This window comes from Pseudophryne corroboree, chromosome 6 (genome assembly GCF_028390025.1).
Source record: "Pseudophryne corroboree isolate aPseCor3 chromosome 6, aPseCor3.hap2, whole genome shotgun sequence".
Classification (NCBI taxonomy): Eukaryota; Metazoa; Chordata; class Amphibia; order Anura; family Myobatrachidae; genus Pseudophryne; species Pseudophryne corroboree.
In genome coordinates this window covers 376,812,302-376,828,695 of record NC_086449.1, presented here as the reverse complement: position 1 = coordinate 376,828,695, position 16,394 = coordinate 376,812,302, and the positions used below count along the sequence as shown (strand labels likewise).

At 47.7% G+C, this 16,394-nt stretch overlaps 1 protein-coding gene across 2 annotated transcripts in view; it reads left to right on the top strand.

Annotated features, from left to right (window-relative positions):
- The first annotated feature begins 357 nt into the window (after positions 1-357).
- Positions 358-16,394, top strand: part of LOC134932375 (uncharacterized) — a 287,377-nt gene continuing 271,340 nt past the window's right edge. For both annotated transcript variants that reach the window (XM_063926742.1, XM_063926741.1), the window contains exon 1: positions 358-506. In XM_063926742.1, coding sequence (XP_063782812.1) covers positions 452-506 — 55 coding nt within the window. In that variant the 5' untranslated portion in view covers positions 358-451. The remainder of the gene's footprint in view (positions 507-16,394) is intronic.

The following is a 16,394-nucleotide window of genomic DNA, read 5'->3' as shown; positions in this document are numbered from 1 at the left end:
ACACACTGCCCGATCCGTCCATAGATATATCTGCCAATCAGTTGATCAGCAGATATATCTACCAGTGTGTACCCAACTACCCACCTTTAGTGCTTTGATAAATACCCCCTAAAAACAAACCTAAACAAACAATGACAGATAAATCAAAATCAGTGATAAATCTCTCACTCTCGGAACTGTGTCAAAGACACACCCATCACACATATATCACTAGATACATGCAATCAATGCACGAAATATTAGTCGTTCAAATACTATTGCTTTAACTTAAAACTATTTTTTTCTGATGGTGTGACTACATATCCCGGCGTGCTTCTTCGCTGTGTAATAAGGCCGCGCATGCGCACATGCCTAACATGGGTCTGCGTTATAAACCCCCGAGCTACAGCAGCCTGGTCAGGTGCGTGTGTGTTCGGGGAATGGTCATCAGCTGTCAGCAGAGGCTTTAATCATGTCCACGGATGCAGAACACTCCCGGCGACGGAGATACACACATGACACCTTCGGTAAGGACAGACTGTGTGCACCAGTGGCAATGTATCACTGGCAATGGCAGAGACTGGCTGAGCGCATCCAACCGCTTCCGCGCAGCAAGGTGCCTGTGTGTAACCGCTCTCCTCTGTCCTGTGACTTGCGTCTCGGCGAGGTGCTCGTGTTTTGGTAGATAGCTTACTCCTTTGATCATCGTATAGCCTTTCTGTGGCTGCGAGCTTTCTTTTTTTGTTGGAAATTAAATTATACCGTGCTGTGACTTGTAGTTCTCCAGCAGCTAGACAGCCACATGTTACCAAAACTTGCCTTTGTTGTAATACAACAGTTGTATGTGTCAGCGCTTGGGATCCGAATTCACTGTGATATGGAATGTCCACGATGTACGAGGCTGATTTTTATGTGCAGTGATTTGGGCATTGTTGTGTGTTCAGATAAGAGCATGAAACTTAATTCACCTTTTTAAAGCACAATCTGAATAAGTGATTCATGTCGGTGGGGTTACCTCTATACACCTGGACAAAATTGCATTGGTACATACATAATTTGTTGTAATATTTTTTTTTTTTTTATCTATCTTTTTATTTTTTAATTGTTTTTTGTTATTTTTCAAATAAAATCTGACAACCTGAAATCATTGTTCATGAGTTACACAGTTTTTTTTTTTTTTTTTTTTTTTTTTTAAAAATAAGGATGTCCTCTGCTTCAGTAGGTGCTCCTATTGGGGGGGGGGGTTACTCATTTGTAAAAATGGGGGGGGGGGGGGGTTTACTCATTTGTTAATCCTGAAATAATTAGTTAGCTGTTCATCTGTCTGTGCCTCTGCTAGCCTGGTTCTCTTGTTTATTACGCAAAGCACTCTCATTCAGTTTGTATTTGCAGATGTCAGTTTGTTTCAATAATGGTAAGGGACAATGCATACAGTAGATAGTGTGTGTTTTGTCTCTCTCCCCCCCCCTCCCCGCTATATTTTACACTGACATTAAGTTCTGTATACTGCAAAACCATCACTTACAGTATGTAATATGTACTTTACTTGGCTCTTCAGCATACACATCACAGTAACATCCCACTTTCATTGTGGCAGCCTCTATTCTGGGGTTTCAAGTGTTGCAGGCTTACTGAAAATTAGCGACCTTAGAACAGGTGTTTGTGAAAAACAGACTGAGACGTTGCAGAGGTTAAACGTGGATACATACTATACAATAATTGTGCCAATATGCTATTAATAGAGTTCTTGGCCGGTTGTTTTGTATAGTGCAGTGTTCCTCAAATTGTGTACCGTCGCACACTGGGGTGCTGCCGGACACTTGCAGAGGTGCCTCAGGTTGGTGGTGGTCCAGCACCAATTCAAAACTAGTGCTTGTGGCTGCCAATTATAAAATATGTGGATAAACAGAAGCAAATCTTGTCCTTCACCGCATAATTGAATTTACTTAATTGAAATTTTTTTCTTCTAAATTTCTCAACTTTTTTTGCTTAGGGGTTCCGTCAAAAACATTGATGCTCAAGGGCGCCATGATTAAAAAAAGTTTGGGAACCACTGGTATAGTGTGTGTATAAATGATTGTTTCAGAGTTTTAAACAGTCATGGCCACAAACACGCACCTTTTGATTGTCTGTCTGATCAGGATCAGTATGTGATCCCCATGCACTGGTTGCCATCTGTCAGTATACAGACACTGGCATCCTGTGCAGCAGAATCCCGGCAGGAGGGCAAGTGCAATGAAGCTCCTTGCCGGCTCGCTGCGCTTACCATGTTGCGGGCTTAGTGGCAAGCTTAGCTTGCCACATGTTCTACTCTCCCTCTATGGGTGTCCTGGACACCCATAGAAAGGGAATCGCCTACTTCGCCGGTATTCCGGAGGTGGTATGGTCAACCTGTCGGGATTCCGGCGTTGGTATTAAGACTGCTGGGATCCCGACGAGCCGTATGTTAACCGTATACCATCTGATCGGTTGGCCAAAACCGAACAACTTTGCCTCGGTCTCCTGATATCATGCAGCGTATTGGCATTCTCGATAATTTGCCCATATATCTCACAGCTACATCCTCCTCCCTATAGGTGGACATGTACAAATTCATGATGATGATATTTTAGTGTGTAGCTAGATATTGGGGCCTCTTTCTTGCCAAAAAATCACCCCGATTGATGGAATGATAAATAAAAATAAAACAAAGAATTGTGTAGCGTGTACCTAGCTTTAGCTGATGACAGATTTAAATGGACATGGTCTTGTAGAGCTCTCTGCTCCATGTTAGACCACAGCACCCTGAACACACACAAAGTCTAATGTATTGTCATTAAGTTGGGGGGCACTGATGTTTCCAAAATAAAACCTGCATAATCCCGAAAGGAAGTGAATAGCAGACATTGATTACTTAGGGGTGTACGCAGAATTTATATCTTCTAACCATGTTCTGTATAGAGGTATACACAATCTTGCAAGATATTTTGCCTGCCATTTTACTCATGGCCCAAAGGCTAGTCACTTGTTGCTTATAAAGGTCATTCATTCTTACATGCTTTGTATTTGTTGCTTTATATCATCCATTTAACATTTTTTATGTTATGTAATAATGTGAATGTACCTCCTGATGCTATAAATACAAAGCATTGAAGTTGAAATAAAAAAAATCTGGTGCCCTCAAAGTTTTATATTTGATTTGGTCAACATATCTAGTTGGCCGTACTTGACCAACTCATTATATATTGTAATCCCTTTAGGGCAGGGGAGGGGAACCTCCGGCCCGCGGGCCATATAAGGCCCGTGAAGCCGTTTGCTCCGGACCACCCACTTCTGTCTGTGAGACACGCCGCCGCTCAGTCCGGCGGCAGCGTGTCTCAGCTGTCGGGACAGGGAGGAGAGCGCGGCTGCGGCGGCGTGTAGGACTTCAAACCAGCTGCCGGTTCGTGAGCCAATCAGAGCTTGCAGACCGGCAGCCAATCAGGAGCCGCGGCTGCCGGCCCGCGAGCTCTGATTGGCTCTCGCACCGGCGGCTGGTTTGAAGTCCTACACGCCGCCGCCACCCGACATAGCCGCGCTCTCCTCCCTGTCAGCAAGCAGCAGCGGTAAGCAGCACGGGGGGGGGGGGGGGGGGGGGCCATTTGTATACCTGGCACGGTGAGGGGCATTTGTATACCTGGCACGGTGAGGGGCATTTGTGTACCTGGCACTGTGGGGGCAATTGTGGATCTGGCACTGTACTATTGGGGGCATATGTGTATCACGTCCCATTTTAACTGGCCACACCCATTTTTTGGCGCACGCGCCTCCGGCGCGCATACACAGTACCTCTAAGGGGCAGACCTGCTGGGGGGCAGGGTCATTTTTTAAGTTGAGAATTTTTATATGGCCCCCGTAGGATTTTATAAATATCCAAATGGCCCTCGGTAGAAAAAAGGTTCCCCACCCCTGCTTTATGGGATCTTCATTTGATCAGACTGCCTTTGGCGTACTGTTCTGCAAGGGAGTTGGGTCACTGTAAATACTGAGGCATTGGAGCATTACACTTAACCCATCATCCCCTCACCCTTTGCAGGTGTTCATGAAAATAAGATTTTAGTCACCGGTAAATCTATTTCTCGTAGTCCGTAGTGGATGCTGGGACTCCGTAAGGACCATGGGGAATAGCGGCTCCGCAGGAGACTGGGCACAACTAAAGAAAGCTTTAGGACTACCTGGTGTGCACTGGCTCCTCCCCCTATGACCCTCCTCCAGACCTCAGTTAGGATACTGTGCCCGGAAGAGCTGACACAATAAGGAAGGATTTTGAATCCCGGGTAAGACTCATACCAGCCACACCAATCACACTGTATAACTCGTGATACTATACCCAGTTAACCGTATGAACAATAACTGAGCCTCTCAACAGATGGCTCAACAATAACCCTTTAGTTAAATAATAACTATATACAAGTATTGCAGACAATCCGCACTTGGGATGGGCGCCCAGCATCCACTACGGACTACGAGAAATAGATTTACCGGTGAGTAAAATCTTATTTTCTCTGACGTCCTAAGTGGATGCTGGGACTCCGTAAGGACCATGGGGATTATACCAAAGCTCCCAAACGGGCGGGAGAGTGCGGATGACTCTGCAGCACCGAATGGGCAAACTCTAGGTCCTCCTCAGCCAGGGTGTCAAACTTGTAGAATTTAGCAAATGTGTTTGACCCCGACCAAGTAGCTGCTCGGCAAAGTTGTAAAGCAGAGACCCCTCGGGCAGCCGCCCAAGAAGAGCCCACCTTCCTCGTGGAATGGGCTTTCACTGATTTAGGATGCGGCAGTCCAGCCGCAGAATGTGCAAGCTGAATTGTACTACAGATCCAGCGAGCAATAGTCTGCTTTGAAGCAGGAGCACCCAGCTTGTTGGGTGCATACAGGATAAATAGCGAGTCAGTTTTCCTGACACTAGTCGTCCTGAAAACATAAATTTTCAGGGCCCTGACTACGTCCAACAACTTGGAAGCCTCCAAGTCTTTAGCAGCCGCAGGCACCACGATAGGTTGGTTCAAATGAAAGGCTGATACCACCTTAGGGAGAAACTGGGGACGAGTCCTCAATTCTGCCCTATCCATATGGAAAATCAGATAAGGGCTTTTACATGACAAAGCCGCCAATTCTGACACACGCCTGGCCGAAGCCAAGGCCAACAGCATGACCACTTTCCACGTGAGATATTTTAATTCCACGGTTTTAAGAGGCTCAAACCAATGTGACTTTAGGAAATCCAACACCACGTTGAGATCCCAAGGTGCCACTGGAGGCACAAAAGGGGGCTGAATATGCAGCACTCCCTTAACAAAAGTCTGAACTTCAGGTAGTGAAGCCAGTTCTCTCTGGAAGAAAATCGATAGAGCCGAAATCTGGACCTTAATGGAACCCAATTTTAGGCCCATAGTCACCCCTGACTGTAGGAAGTGCAGAAAACGGCCAAGCTGAAATTCCTCCGTTGGGGCCTTCCTGGCCTCACACCACGCAACATATTTTCGCCAAATGCGGTGATAATGGTTTGCGGTCACTTCTTTCCTAGCTTTAATTAGCGTAGGAATGACTTCCTCCGGAATGCCCTTCTCCTTCAGGATCCGGTGTTCAACCGCCATGCCGTCAAACGCAGCCGCGGTAAGTCTTGAAACAGACAGGGCCCCTGCTGCAGCAGGTCCTGTCTGAGCGGCAGAGGCCATGGGTCCTCTGAGATCATTTCTTGAAGTTCCGGGTACCAAGCTCTTCTTGGCCAATCCGGAACAATGAGTATAGTTCTTACTCCTCTTCTCCTTATTATCCTCAGTACCTTGGGTATGAGAGGAAGAGGAGGGAACACATAAACCGACCGGTACACCCACAGTGTCACTAGAGCGTCCACAGCTATCGCCTGGGGGTCTCTTGACCTGGCGCAATATCTTTCTAGCTTTTTGTTGAGGCGGGACGCCATCATGTCCACCTGTGGCCTTTCCCAATGGTTTACAATCAGTTGGAAGACTTCCGGATGAAGTACCCACTCTCCTGGGTGGAGGTCGTGCCTGCTGAGGAAGTCTGCTTCCCAGTTGTCCACTCCCGGAATGAACACTGCTGACAGTGCTAACACGTGATTTTCCGCCCATCGGAGAATCCTTGTGGCTTCTGCCATCGCCGTCCTGCTTCTTCTGCCGCCCTGTCTGTTTACATGGGCGACTGCTGTGATGTTGTCTGACTGGATCAGTACCGGTTGGTTTTGATGCAGGGGTTTTGCCTGACTTAGGGCATTGTAAATGGCCCTCAGTTCCAGAATATTTATGTGTAGGGAAGTCTCCTGACTCGACCATAGTCCTTGGAAGTTTCTTCCCTGTGTGACTGCCCCCCAGCCTCGAAGGCTGGCATCCGTGGTCACCAGGACCCAGTCCTGTATGCCGAATCTGCGGCCCTCTTGAAGATGAGCACTTTGCAGCCACCACAGCAGAGACACCCTGGTCCTTGGAGACAGGGTTATCAGCCGATGCATCTGAAGATGCGATCCGGACCACTTGTCCAACAGGTCCCACTGAAAAGTCCTTGCATGGAACCTGCCGAATGGAATTGCTTCGTAGGAAGCTACCATTTTTTCCAGGACTTGCGTGCAGTGATGCACCGACACCTGTTTTGGTTTCAGGAGGCCTCTGACTAGAGATGACAGCTCCTTGGCTTTCTCCTCCGGGAGAAACACTTTTTTTCTGTTCTGTGTCCAGAACCATCCCCAGGAACAGTAGACGTGTCGTAGGGACCAGCTGTGACTTTGGAATATTTAGAATCCAACCGTGCTGTTGTAGCACCTCCCGAGATAGTGCTACCCCGACCAACAACTGCTCCCTGGACCTCGCCTTTATCAGGAGATCGTCCAAGTACGGGATAATTAAAACTCCCTTTTTTCGAAGGAGTATCCTCATTTCGGCCATTACCTTGGCAAATACCCTCGGTGTCGTGGACAGACCAAACGGCAACGTCTGGAATTGGTAATGACAATCCTGTACCACAAATCTGAGGTACTCCTGGTGAGGATTATAAATGGCGACATGCAGGTAAGCATCCTTGATGTCCAGTGATACCATGTAATCCCCCTCGTCCAGGCTTGAAATAACAGCCCTGAGCGATTCCATCTTGAACTTGAATATTTTTTTTATATAAGTGTTCAAGGATTTCAAATTTAAAACTGGTCTCACCGAACCGTCCGGTTTCGGTACCACAAACATTGTGGAATAGTAACCCCGTCCTTGTTGAAGGAGGGGCACCTTGACTATCACCTGCTGGGAATACAGCTTGTGAATTGCCTCTAGCACTGCCTCCCTGCCTGAGGGAGTTGTTGGCAAGGCAGATTTGAGGAAACGGCGGGGGGGAGACGTCTCCAATTCCAGCTTGTACCCCTGAGATACCACTTGAAGGATCCAGGGATCCACCCGTGAGCAAGCCCACTGATTGCTGAAGTTTTTGAGACGGGCCCCCACCGTACCTGGCTCCGCCTGTGGAGCCCCAGCGTCATGCGGTGGACTTGGAGGAAGCGGGGGAGGACTTTTGCTCCTGGGAACTGGCTGTATGCTGCAGCTTTTTCTCTCTGCCTCTGGGCAGAAAGGACGCGCCTTTAACCCGCTTGCCTTTCTGGGGCTGAAAGGACTGTACCTGATAATACGGTGCTTTCTTTGGCTGTGAGGGAACATGGGGTAAAAATGCTGACTTCCCAGCTGTTGCTGTGGAAACGAGGTCCGAGAGACCATCCCCAAACAACTCCTCACCTTTTATAAGGCAAAACTTCCATGTGCCTTTTTAGAATCTGCATCACCTGTCCATTGCCGAGTCCATAACCCTCTCCTGGCAGAAATGGACATAGCACTTATTTTAGATGCCAGCCGGCAAATATCCCTCTGTGCATCTCTCATGTATAAGACTGCGTCTTTTATATGCTCTACGGTTAGCAATATAGTGTCCCTGTCTAGGGTATCAATATTTTCTGACCGGGAATCTGACCACGCAGCTGCAGCACTGCACATCCATGCTGAAGCAATAGCCGGTCTCAATATAATACCTGAGTGTGTATACACAGACTTCAGGATAGCCTCCTGCTTCCTATCAGCAGGCTCCTTTAGGGCGGCCGTATCCGGAGACGGTAGTGCCACCTTCTTTGACAGGCGTGTGAGCGCTTTATCCACCCTAGGGGATGTTTCCCAACGTGACCTATCCTCTGGCGGGAAAGGGTACGCCATTAGTAACCTTTTAGAAATTACCAGTTTCTTATCGGGGGAAGCCCACGCTTCTTCACACACTTCATTTAATTCCTCAGATGGGGGAAAAACTACTGGTAGTTTTTTCTCCCCAAACATAATACCCTTTTTTGTGGTACCTGGGGTAACATCAGAAATGTGCAACACATTTTTCATTGCCTCAATCATGCAACGTGTGGCCCTATTGGAAGTTACATTAGTCTCATCGTCGACACTGGATTCAGTATCCGTGTCGACATCTGTGTCTGCCATCTGAGGTAGCGGGCGTTTTAGAGCCCCTGATGGCTTTTGAGACAGTTGGGCAGGCACGAGCTGAGAAGCCGGCTGTCCCACATCTGCTATGTCGTCAAACCTTTTATGTAAGGAGTTGACACTTTCACGTAAGTCCTTCCACAAGTCCATCCACTCAGGTGTCGGCCCCGCAGGGGGTGACATCACATTTATCGGCAACTGCTCCGCCTCCACGTAAGCCTCCTCATCAAACATGTCGACACAGCCGTACCGACACACCGCACACACACAGGGAATGCTCTGACTGAGGACAGGACCCCACAAAGCCCTTTGGGGAGACGGAGAGTATGCCAGCACACACCAGAGCGCTATATAACACAGGGATTAACACTGTAACTGAGTGATTTTCCCAATAGCTGCTTGTATACACAATATTGCGCCTAAATTTAGTGCCCCCCCTCTCTTTTTTACCATATGTAGTCTGGAAACTGCAGGGGAGAGCCTGGGAGCGATCCTTCCAGCGGAGCTGTGAGGGAAAATGGCGCCAGTGTGCTGAGGGAGATAGCCCCGCCCCTTTTCCGGCTGACTTCTCCCGCTTTTTTGTAGGTATATCTGGCAGGGGATTTTACACATATATAGTCTCTATGACTATATTATATGTAGTTTTGCCAGCCAAGGTACTTAATATTGCAGCCCAGGGCGCCCCCCCCCCCCCCAGCGCCCTGCACCCATCAGTGACCGGAGTGTGAGGTGTGCATGGGAAGCAATGGCGCACAGCTGCAGTGCTGTGCGCTACCTTGATGAAGACTGAAGTCTTCTGCCGCTGATTTCCAGGACTGTCTTCTTGCTTCTGGCTCTGTAAGGGGGACGGCGGCGCGGCTCCGGGACCGGACGATCGAGGTCGGGCCCTGTGTTCGATCCCTCTGGAGCTAATGGTGTCCAGTAGCCTAGAAGCCCAAGCTAGCTGCAAGCAGGTAGGTTCGCTTCTCTCCCCTTAGTCCCTCGTAGCAGTGAGTCTGTTGCCAGCAGATCTCACTAAAAATAAAAAACCTAAAATAAACTTTCTTTCTCTAACGTCCTAGTGGATGCTGGGGACTCCGTCAGGACCATGGGGAATAGCGGGCTCCGCAGGAGACAGGGCACATCTAAAAAGCTTTTTAGGTCACATGGTGTGTACTGGCTCCTCCCCCTATGACCCTCCTCCAAGCCTCAGTTAGGTTTTTGTGCCCGTCCGAGAAGGGTGCAAACTGGATGGCTCTCTTAAGGAGCTATTTAGTAAAGTTTTTTTTTTAGGTTTCTAATCAGTGATTCCTGCTGGCGACAGGATCACTGCAACGAGGGACTTAGGGGAGAGACTGGCAACTCACCTGCGTGCAGGAGGATTGAAGTCTTAGGCTACTGGACACTGAGCTCCAGAGGGAGTCGGAACACAGGTCAGCCTGGGGTTCGTCCCGGAGCCGCGCCGCCGATCCCCCTTACAGACGCTGAAGAAAGACGGCGGAACGGAGGTCCGGAAACAGGCGGCAGAAGACTTCACAGTCTTCAGAGAGGTAGCGCACAGCACTGCAGCTGTGCGCCATTGTTGTCACACGGCTCACTGACACGGTCACGGAGGGTGCAGGGCGCTGCTGGGGGCGCCCTGGGCAGCAATATAAATACCTATTTGGCAAATAAATACATCACATATAGCCATTAAGGCTATATGTATGTATTTTAACCCAGGCCAGTTATTAAAAAACCGGGAGGAAAAGCCCGCCGAAAAGGGGGCGGAGCTTATTCTCCTCAGCACTCAGCGCCATTTTCCTGATCAGCTCCGCTGGTGAGGAAGGCTCCCACTCTCCCCTGCACTGCACTACAGAAACAGGGTTAAAAGAGAAGGGGGGCATAAATTGGCGATATAATGATATATTAAGAGCGCATATATAGAAACAACACCTTCTAGGGTTGTTATATACATTATAGCGCTTTTGGTGTGTGCTGGCAAACTCTCCCTCTGTCTCCCCAAAGGGCTAGTGGGTCCTGTCCTCTATCAGAGCATTCCCTGTGTGTGTGCTGTATGTCGGTACGTGTGTGTCGACATGTATGAGGAAAATGTTGGTGAGGAGGCGGAGCAAATTGCCTGTAATGTTGATGTCACTCTCTAGGGAGTCGACACCGGAATGGATGGTCTACTTATGGAATTACGTGATAATGTCAACACGCTGCAAGACGGTTGACGACATGAGATGGCCGGCGGACAAATTAGTACCGGTCCAGGCGTCTCAGACACCGTCAGGGGCTTGTAAAAACGCCCATTTACCTCAGTCGGTACACAGACATGGACACTGACCCCAGTGTCGACGGTGAAGAAACATACGTAATTTTCCTTTAGGGCCACGAGTTACATGTTAAGGGCAATGAAGGAGCTGTTACATATTTCTGATACTACAAGTACCACAAATAAGGGTATTTTGTAGGGTGTGAATAAACTACTTGTAGTTTTGCCTGAATCAGATAAATTAAATGAAGTGTGTGATGATACGTGGGGTTCCTCCGATAGAAAGTTATGGGCGGTATACCCTTTCCCGCCAGAAGTAAGGGCGAGTTGGGAAACACACCTTAGGGTGGATAAGGCGCTCACACGCTTATAAAAACATGGCGTTACCGTCTCTAGATACGGCCGCCCTCAAGAAGCCAGCTGATAGGAAGCTGAAAAATATCATGACAGTATATACACACATACTGGTGTTATACTACGACCAGCAATCGCCTCAGCCTGGATGTGCAGCGCTGAGGGGGCTTGGTCGGATTTCCTGACTGAAAATTTTGATACCCTTGACAGGGACAAGATTTTATTGACTATAGAGCATTTTAAGGATGCATTTCTATATATGCGTGATGCGCAGAGGGATATTTGCATTCTGGCATCAAGAGTAAATGTGATTTACATATCTGCCAGACGAAGACACGACAGTGGTCAGGTGAGGCAGATTCCAGACGGCATGTGGAAGTATTGCCGTATAAAGGGGCGGTCCATCGGACCTGGTGGCCATGGCAACAGCTGAAAAATCCACTTTTTGTTACCCCGAATCACATATCGGCAAAAAAGGACACAGTCTTTTCAGTCTCAGTCCTTTCGTCCCCATAGGGGCAGGCGGGCAAAGGCCAGTCATATCTGCCCAGGGGTAGAGGAAAGGGAAGAAGACTGCAGCAAGCAGCCCATTCCCAGGAACAGAAGCCCCTCACAGCTTCTGCCAAGTCCGCAGCATAACGCTGGGGCCGTACAAGCGGACTCAGGTGCGGTAGGGGGTCATCTCAAGAGTTTCAGTACGCAGGGGGCTCACTCGCAAGGGAACTCCGGGATCCTACATGTAGTATCCCAGGTGTACATTGGAAATTCGAGACATCTCCCCCTCACACAATTCACAGGCTGTATTCCCAGCAGGTGATAATCAAAGTACCCCTCTTACAACATGGAAGGGGGTAGTATCCCACACTATATTGTGGTACTGAAGCCAACCGGCTCGGTGAGATCTGAAATATTTGAACACTTACATACAAGCGTTCAAATCAAGATGGAGTCACTCAGAGCAGTGATAGCGAACCAGGAAGAAGGGGACGATATGGTGTCACTGGATATCAGGGACGCTTACCTACAGGTCCAAATTTGCCCTTCTCACCAAGGGTACTTCAGGTTCCTGGTACAGAACTGTCACTATCAGTTCAGACGCTGCCGTTTGGGTTGTCCACGGCGCCCCGGGTCTTTACCAAGGTAATGGCCGGAATGATGATTTTTCTTAAAAGGAAACATGGACGCTTTCCTGATAAGGGCAAGGTCCAGAGAACAGTTGGAGGTCGGAGTAGCACTATCTTAAGTAGTTCTACGTCAGCACGAGTGGATTCTAAATATTCCAAAATCGCAGCTTTTTCCGATGACACGTCTACTGTTCATAGGGATGATTCTGGACACAGTCCAGAAAAACGTGTTTCTCCCAGTGGAGAAAGCCAGGGAGTTCTCCGAGCTAATCGGGATCCTCCTAAAACCAGGAAAAGTGTCAGTGCATCATTGCACAAGAGTCCTGGTAAAAATGGTGGCTTATTACGAAGCAATTCCATTCGGCAGATTTCCCGCAAGAACTCTTCGGTGGGATCTGCTGGACAAATGGTCCGGATCGCATCCTCAGATTCATCAGCGGATAACCCTATATCCAAGGACAAGGGTGTCTCTCCTGTGGTGATTACAGAGTGCTCATCTTCTAGAGGGCCGCAGATTTGGCATTCAGGATTGGATGCCGGTGACCACGGAGGCCAGCCTGAGAGGCTGGAGAACAGTCACACAGGGAAAAAATTTCCAGGGAAGTGTGATTAAGTCTGGAGAATTCTCTCTGCATAAATAAGCTTAGAGCAAATTTATAAGGCTCTAAACTTAGCAAGACCTCTGCTTCAAGGTCAGCCGGTATTGATCCAGTGGGATAACATCACGGCAGTCGCCCACGTAAACAGAAAGGGCGGCACAAGAAGCAGGAGGGCAGTGACAAAACTGCAAGGATTTTTCGCTAGGCGGAAAATCATGTGATAGCACTGTCAGCAGTGTTCTTTCCGGGAGTGGACGACTGGGAAGCAGACTTCCTCAGCAGGCATGACCTCCACCTGGGAGAGTGGAAACTTCATAGGGAAGTTTTTCAGCATGATTGTGGACCGTTGGCAAAGACCAAAGGTGGACATGATAGCGTCCCGCCCGAAAAACGGGACAGGTATTCCGCCAGGTCATGAGACCTTCAGGCGATAGCTGTGGATGTTCTGGTAACACCGTGGGTGTACCAGTCAGTGTATGGGTTCCCTCCTCTGTTTCTCATAACCAAGGTATTGAGAATTATAAGACATAGAGGAGTATGAACTATACTAGTGGCTCCGGATGGGCCAAGAGGGACTTGGTACCCGGAGCTTCAAGAGATGCTCACAGAGGACTAAGGGCCTGGGGAGCTAAGAAGGGACTTGCTTCAGCAAGTACCATGTCTTTTCCAAGAATTACCGCGGCTGCGTTTGACGGCATGGCGGTTGAATACCGGATTCTGAAGGGAAAAAGGCATTCCATAAGAGGTCATACCTACCTTGGTCAAAGCCAGGAAGGAGGTGACCGCACAACGTCATCACCACATGTGGTGAAAATATGTTGCGTGGGTAAGGCCAGGAAGGCTCCACGAAGGAAATTCAACTAGGTCGATTCTGCACTTCCTGAAAACAGGAGTGTTTTGAGTCTCAAATTGGGGTTCATTAAGATTTAAATTTCGGCCCTGTAGATTTTCTTCCAGAAAAAATTGACTTCAGTTCCTGAAGTCCAGATTGTAAAGGGTGTATTCCATATACAGTTCTTTTGTGCCTCTAGGGGCACCGTGAGATCTCAACATAGTGTTGGGATTCCTTAAAATCATATTGGTTTGAACCGCTCAAATCTGTGGATTTGAAATATCTCACATGGAAAGTGACCATGCTGTTGACCAATATCTCACATGGAAAGTGACCATGTTGTTAGTCCTGGCCTCGGCCAGGCGATTGTCAAAAAGAATGGGCGGTTTTGTTTTACAAAAGCCCATATTAGAATTTTCCATTTGAACAGGGCAGAACTGGGACTCGTCTCCAGTTTCTTCCTAAAGGGGTGTCAGCGTTGTCACCTGAAACAACCTATTGTGGTGCCTGCGGCTACTGGGGACTTGGAGGACTCCAAGTTACTAGACGTTGTCAGGGCCCTAAAAATATATATATATATATATATATATATATATATATATATATATATATATATATATATATATATATATATATATATATATATATATATAGTTAGGACGGCTGGAGTCAGAAAGTCTGACTTGCTGTTTATATTGTATGCACCCAACAAGCTGGGTGCTCCTGCTTCTAAGCAGTCTATTGCACGCTAGATTTGTAGTACAATTCAGCTTGCACATTCTGTGGCAGGCCTGCCACAGCCGAAATATGTAGATGCCCATTCCACAAGGAAGGTGGCCTCATCCTGGGCGGCTGCCCGAGGAGTCTCGGCATTATAACTTTGCCGAGCAGCTACGTGGTCAGGGGAGAACACGTTTGTAAAATTTTACAAATTTGATACTCTGGCTAAAGAGGACCTGGAGTTCTCTCATTCGGTGCTGCAGAGTCATCCGCACTCTCCCACCCGTTTGGGAGCTTTGGTATAATCCCCATGGTCCTGACGGAGTCCCCAGCATCCACTAGGACGTTAGAGAAAATAAGAATTTACTTACCGATAATTCTATTTCTCGTAGTCCGTAGTGGATGCTGGGCGCCCATCCCAAGTGCGGATTGTCTGCAATGCTTGTACATAGTTATTGTTACAAAAATCGGGTTATTACTATTGTTGTGAGCCATTTTTTCAGAGGCTACTTCGTTTTGTTATCATACTGTTAACTGGGTTCAGATCACAAGTTGTACGGTGTGATTGGTGTGGCTGGTATGAGTCTTACCCGGGATTCAAGATCCTTCCTTATTGTGTACGCTCGTCCGGGCACAGTACCTAACTGAGGCTTGGAGGAGGGTCATAGGGGGAGGAGCCAGTACACACCATGTGACCTAAAAAGCTTTTTAGATGTGCCCTGTCTCCTGCGGAGCCCGCTATTCCCCATGGTCCTGACGGAGTCCCCAGCATCCACTACGGACTACGAGAAATAGAATTATCGGTAAGTAAATTCTTATTTTTTCTAGGAGCTCAGGAGAGCCCCTAGTGTGCATCCAGCTCAGCCGGGCACAAGATTCTAACTGAGGTCTGGAGGAGGGTCATAGGGGTAGGAGCCAGTGCACACCAGGTAGTCCTAAAGCTTTCTTTAGTTGTGCCCAGTCTCCTGCGGAGCCGCTATTCCCCATGGTCCTTACGGAGTCCCAGCATCCACTTAGGACGTCGGAGAAAGTGTATTACTACGACTGGTCAGTGGGGGTAATTTCAAGTTGATCGCAGCAGGAAATTTTTTAGCAGTTGGGCAAAACCATGTGCACTGCAGGGGAGGCAGATATAACATGTGCAGAGAGAGTTAGATTTGGGTGGGGTGAGTTCAATCTGCAATCTAAATTGCAGTGAAAAAATAAAGCAGCCAGTATTTACCCTGCACAGAAACAAAATAACCAACTCAAATCTAACTCTCTCTGCAAATGTTATATCTGCCCCCCCTGCAGTGCACATGGTTTTGCCCAACTGCTAAAAAAATTCCTGCTGCGATCAACTTGGAATTACCCCCAGTGTTTTTCAGTTTTCTTGCACTTGGTACCTAGGCAAAAAATAACTTTTTCCGCAGCGGGGTACACTGTGTTCTAAAGGGAGTACATCGGGGTGTAGAGATGGATCTTGATCCAGAGGTACCAACAGGCTAAAGCTTTAGACTGTCCCAGGATGCATTGCGGGGCCTCCTCTATATAACCCCGCCTCTAGGCACTGGAGCAGAGTTTTTAGAGTTGGTGCCTGCATAAGCAGGTCACTTAACAGGGAGAAAAACAACAATCAAGGACTGCGCTTATCGCTATCAGATAGGTAAGCTGCTGTCGGAGTGTGAAGGGAATCCACCTTTCCCAATATTCCGTTTAGACAAAGACAAAAACCCCCAAGCGCTATGTCATCTGATAACACTTCTATTTTAGTTGTTAAATCACGCTAGTATCAGATATTTGTGTTAACAAGTAATCACACACCCATTTGGAATAAATCTATATTTATTTAAAATATAATTTAAAACATTACTACACAAAGTCAAATTACTACCTATTGTAAAGTGGGTCCTAATACCGGTATACTACATACATGACAATACAACATAAAACATAAATTCTCCAAAAAAATGAATGTAAAAAAGTCTAACACCTTGAAGGATATGAATGTTAAATCTCTTCTCTGGTGTATCAGCTGGTAAGTCCAGAATAGTTTGCAGTATCCTTCTCAGGAATATC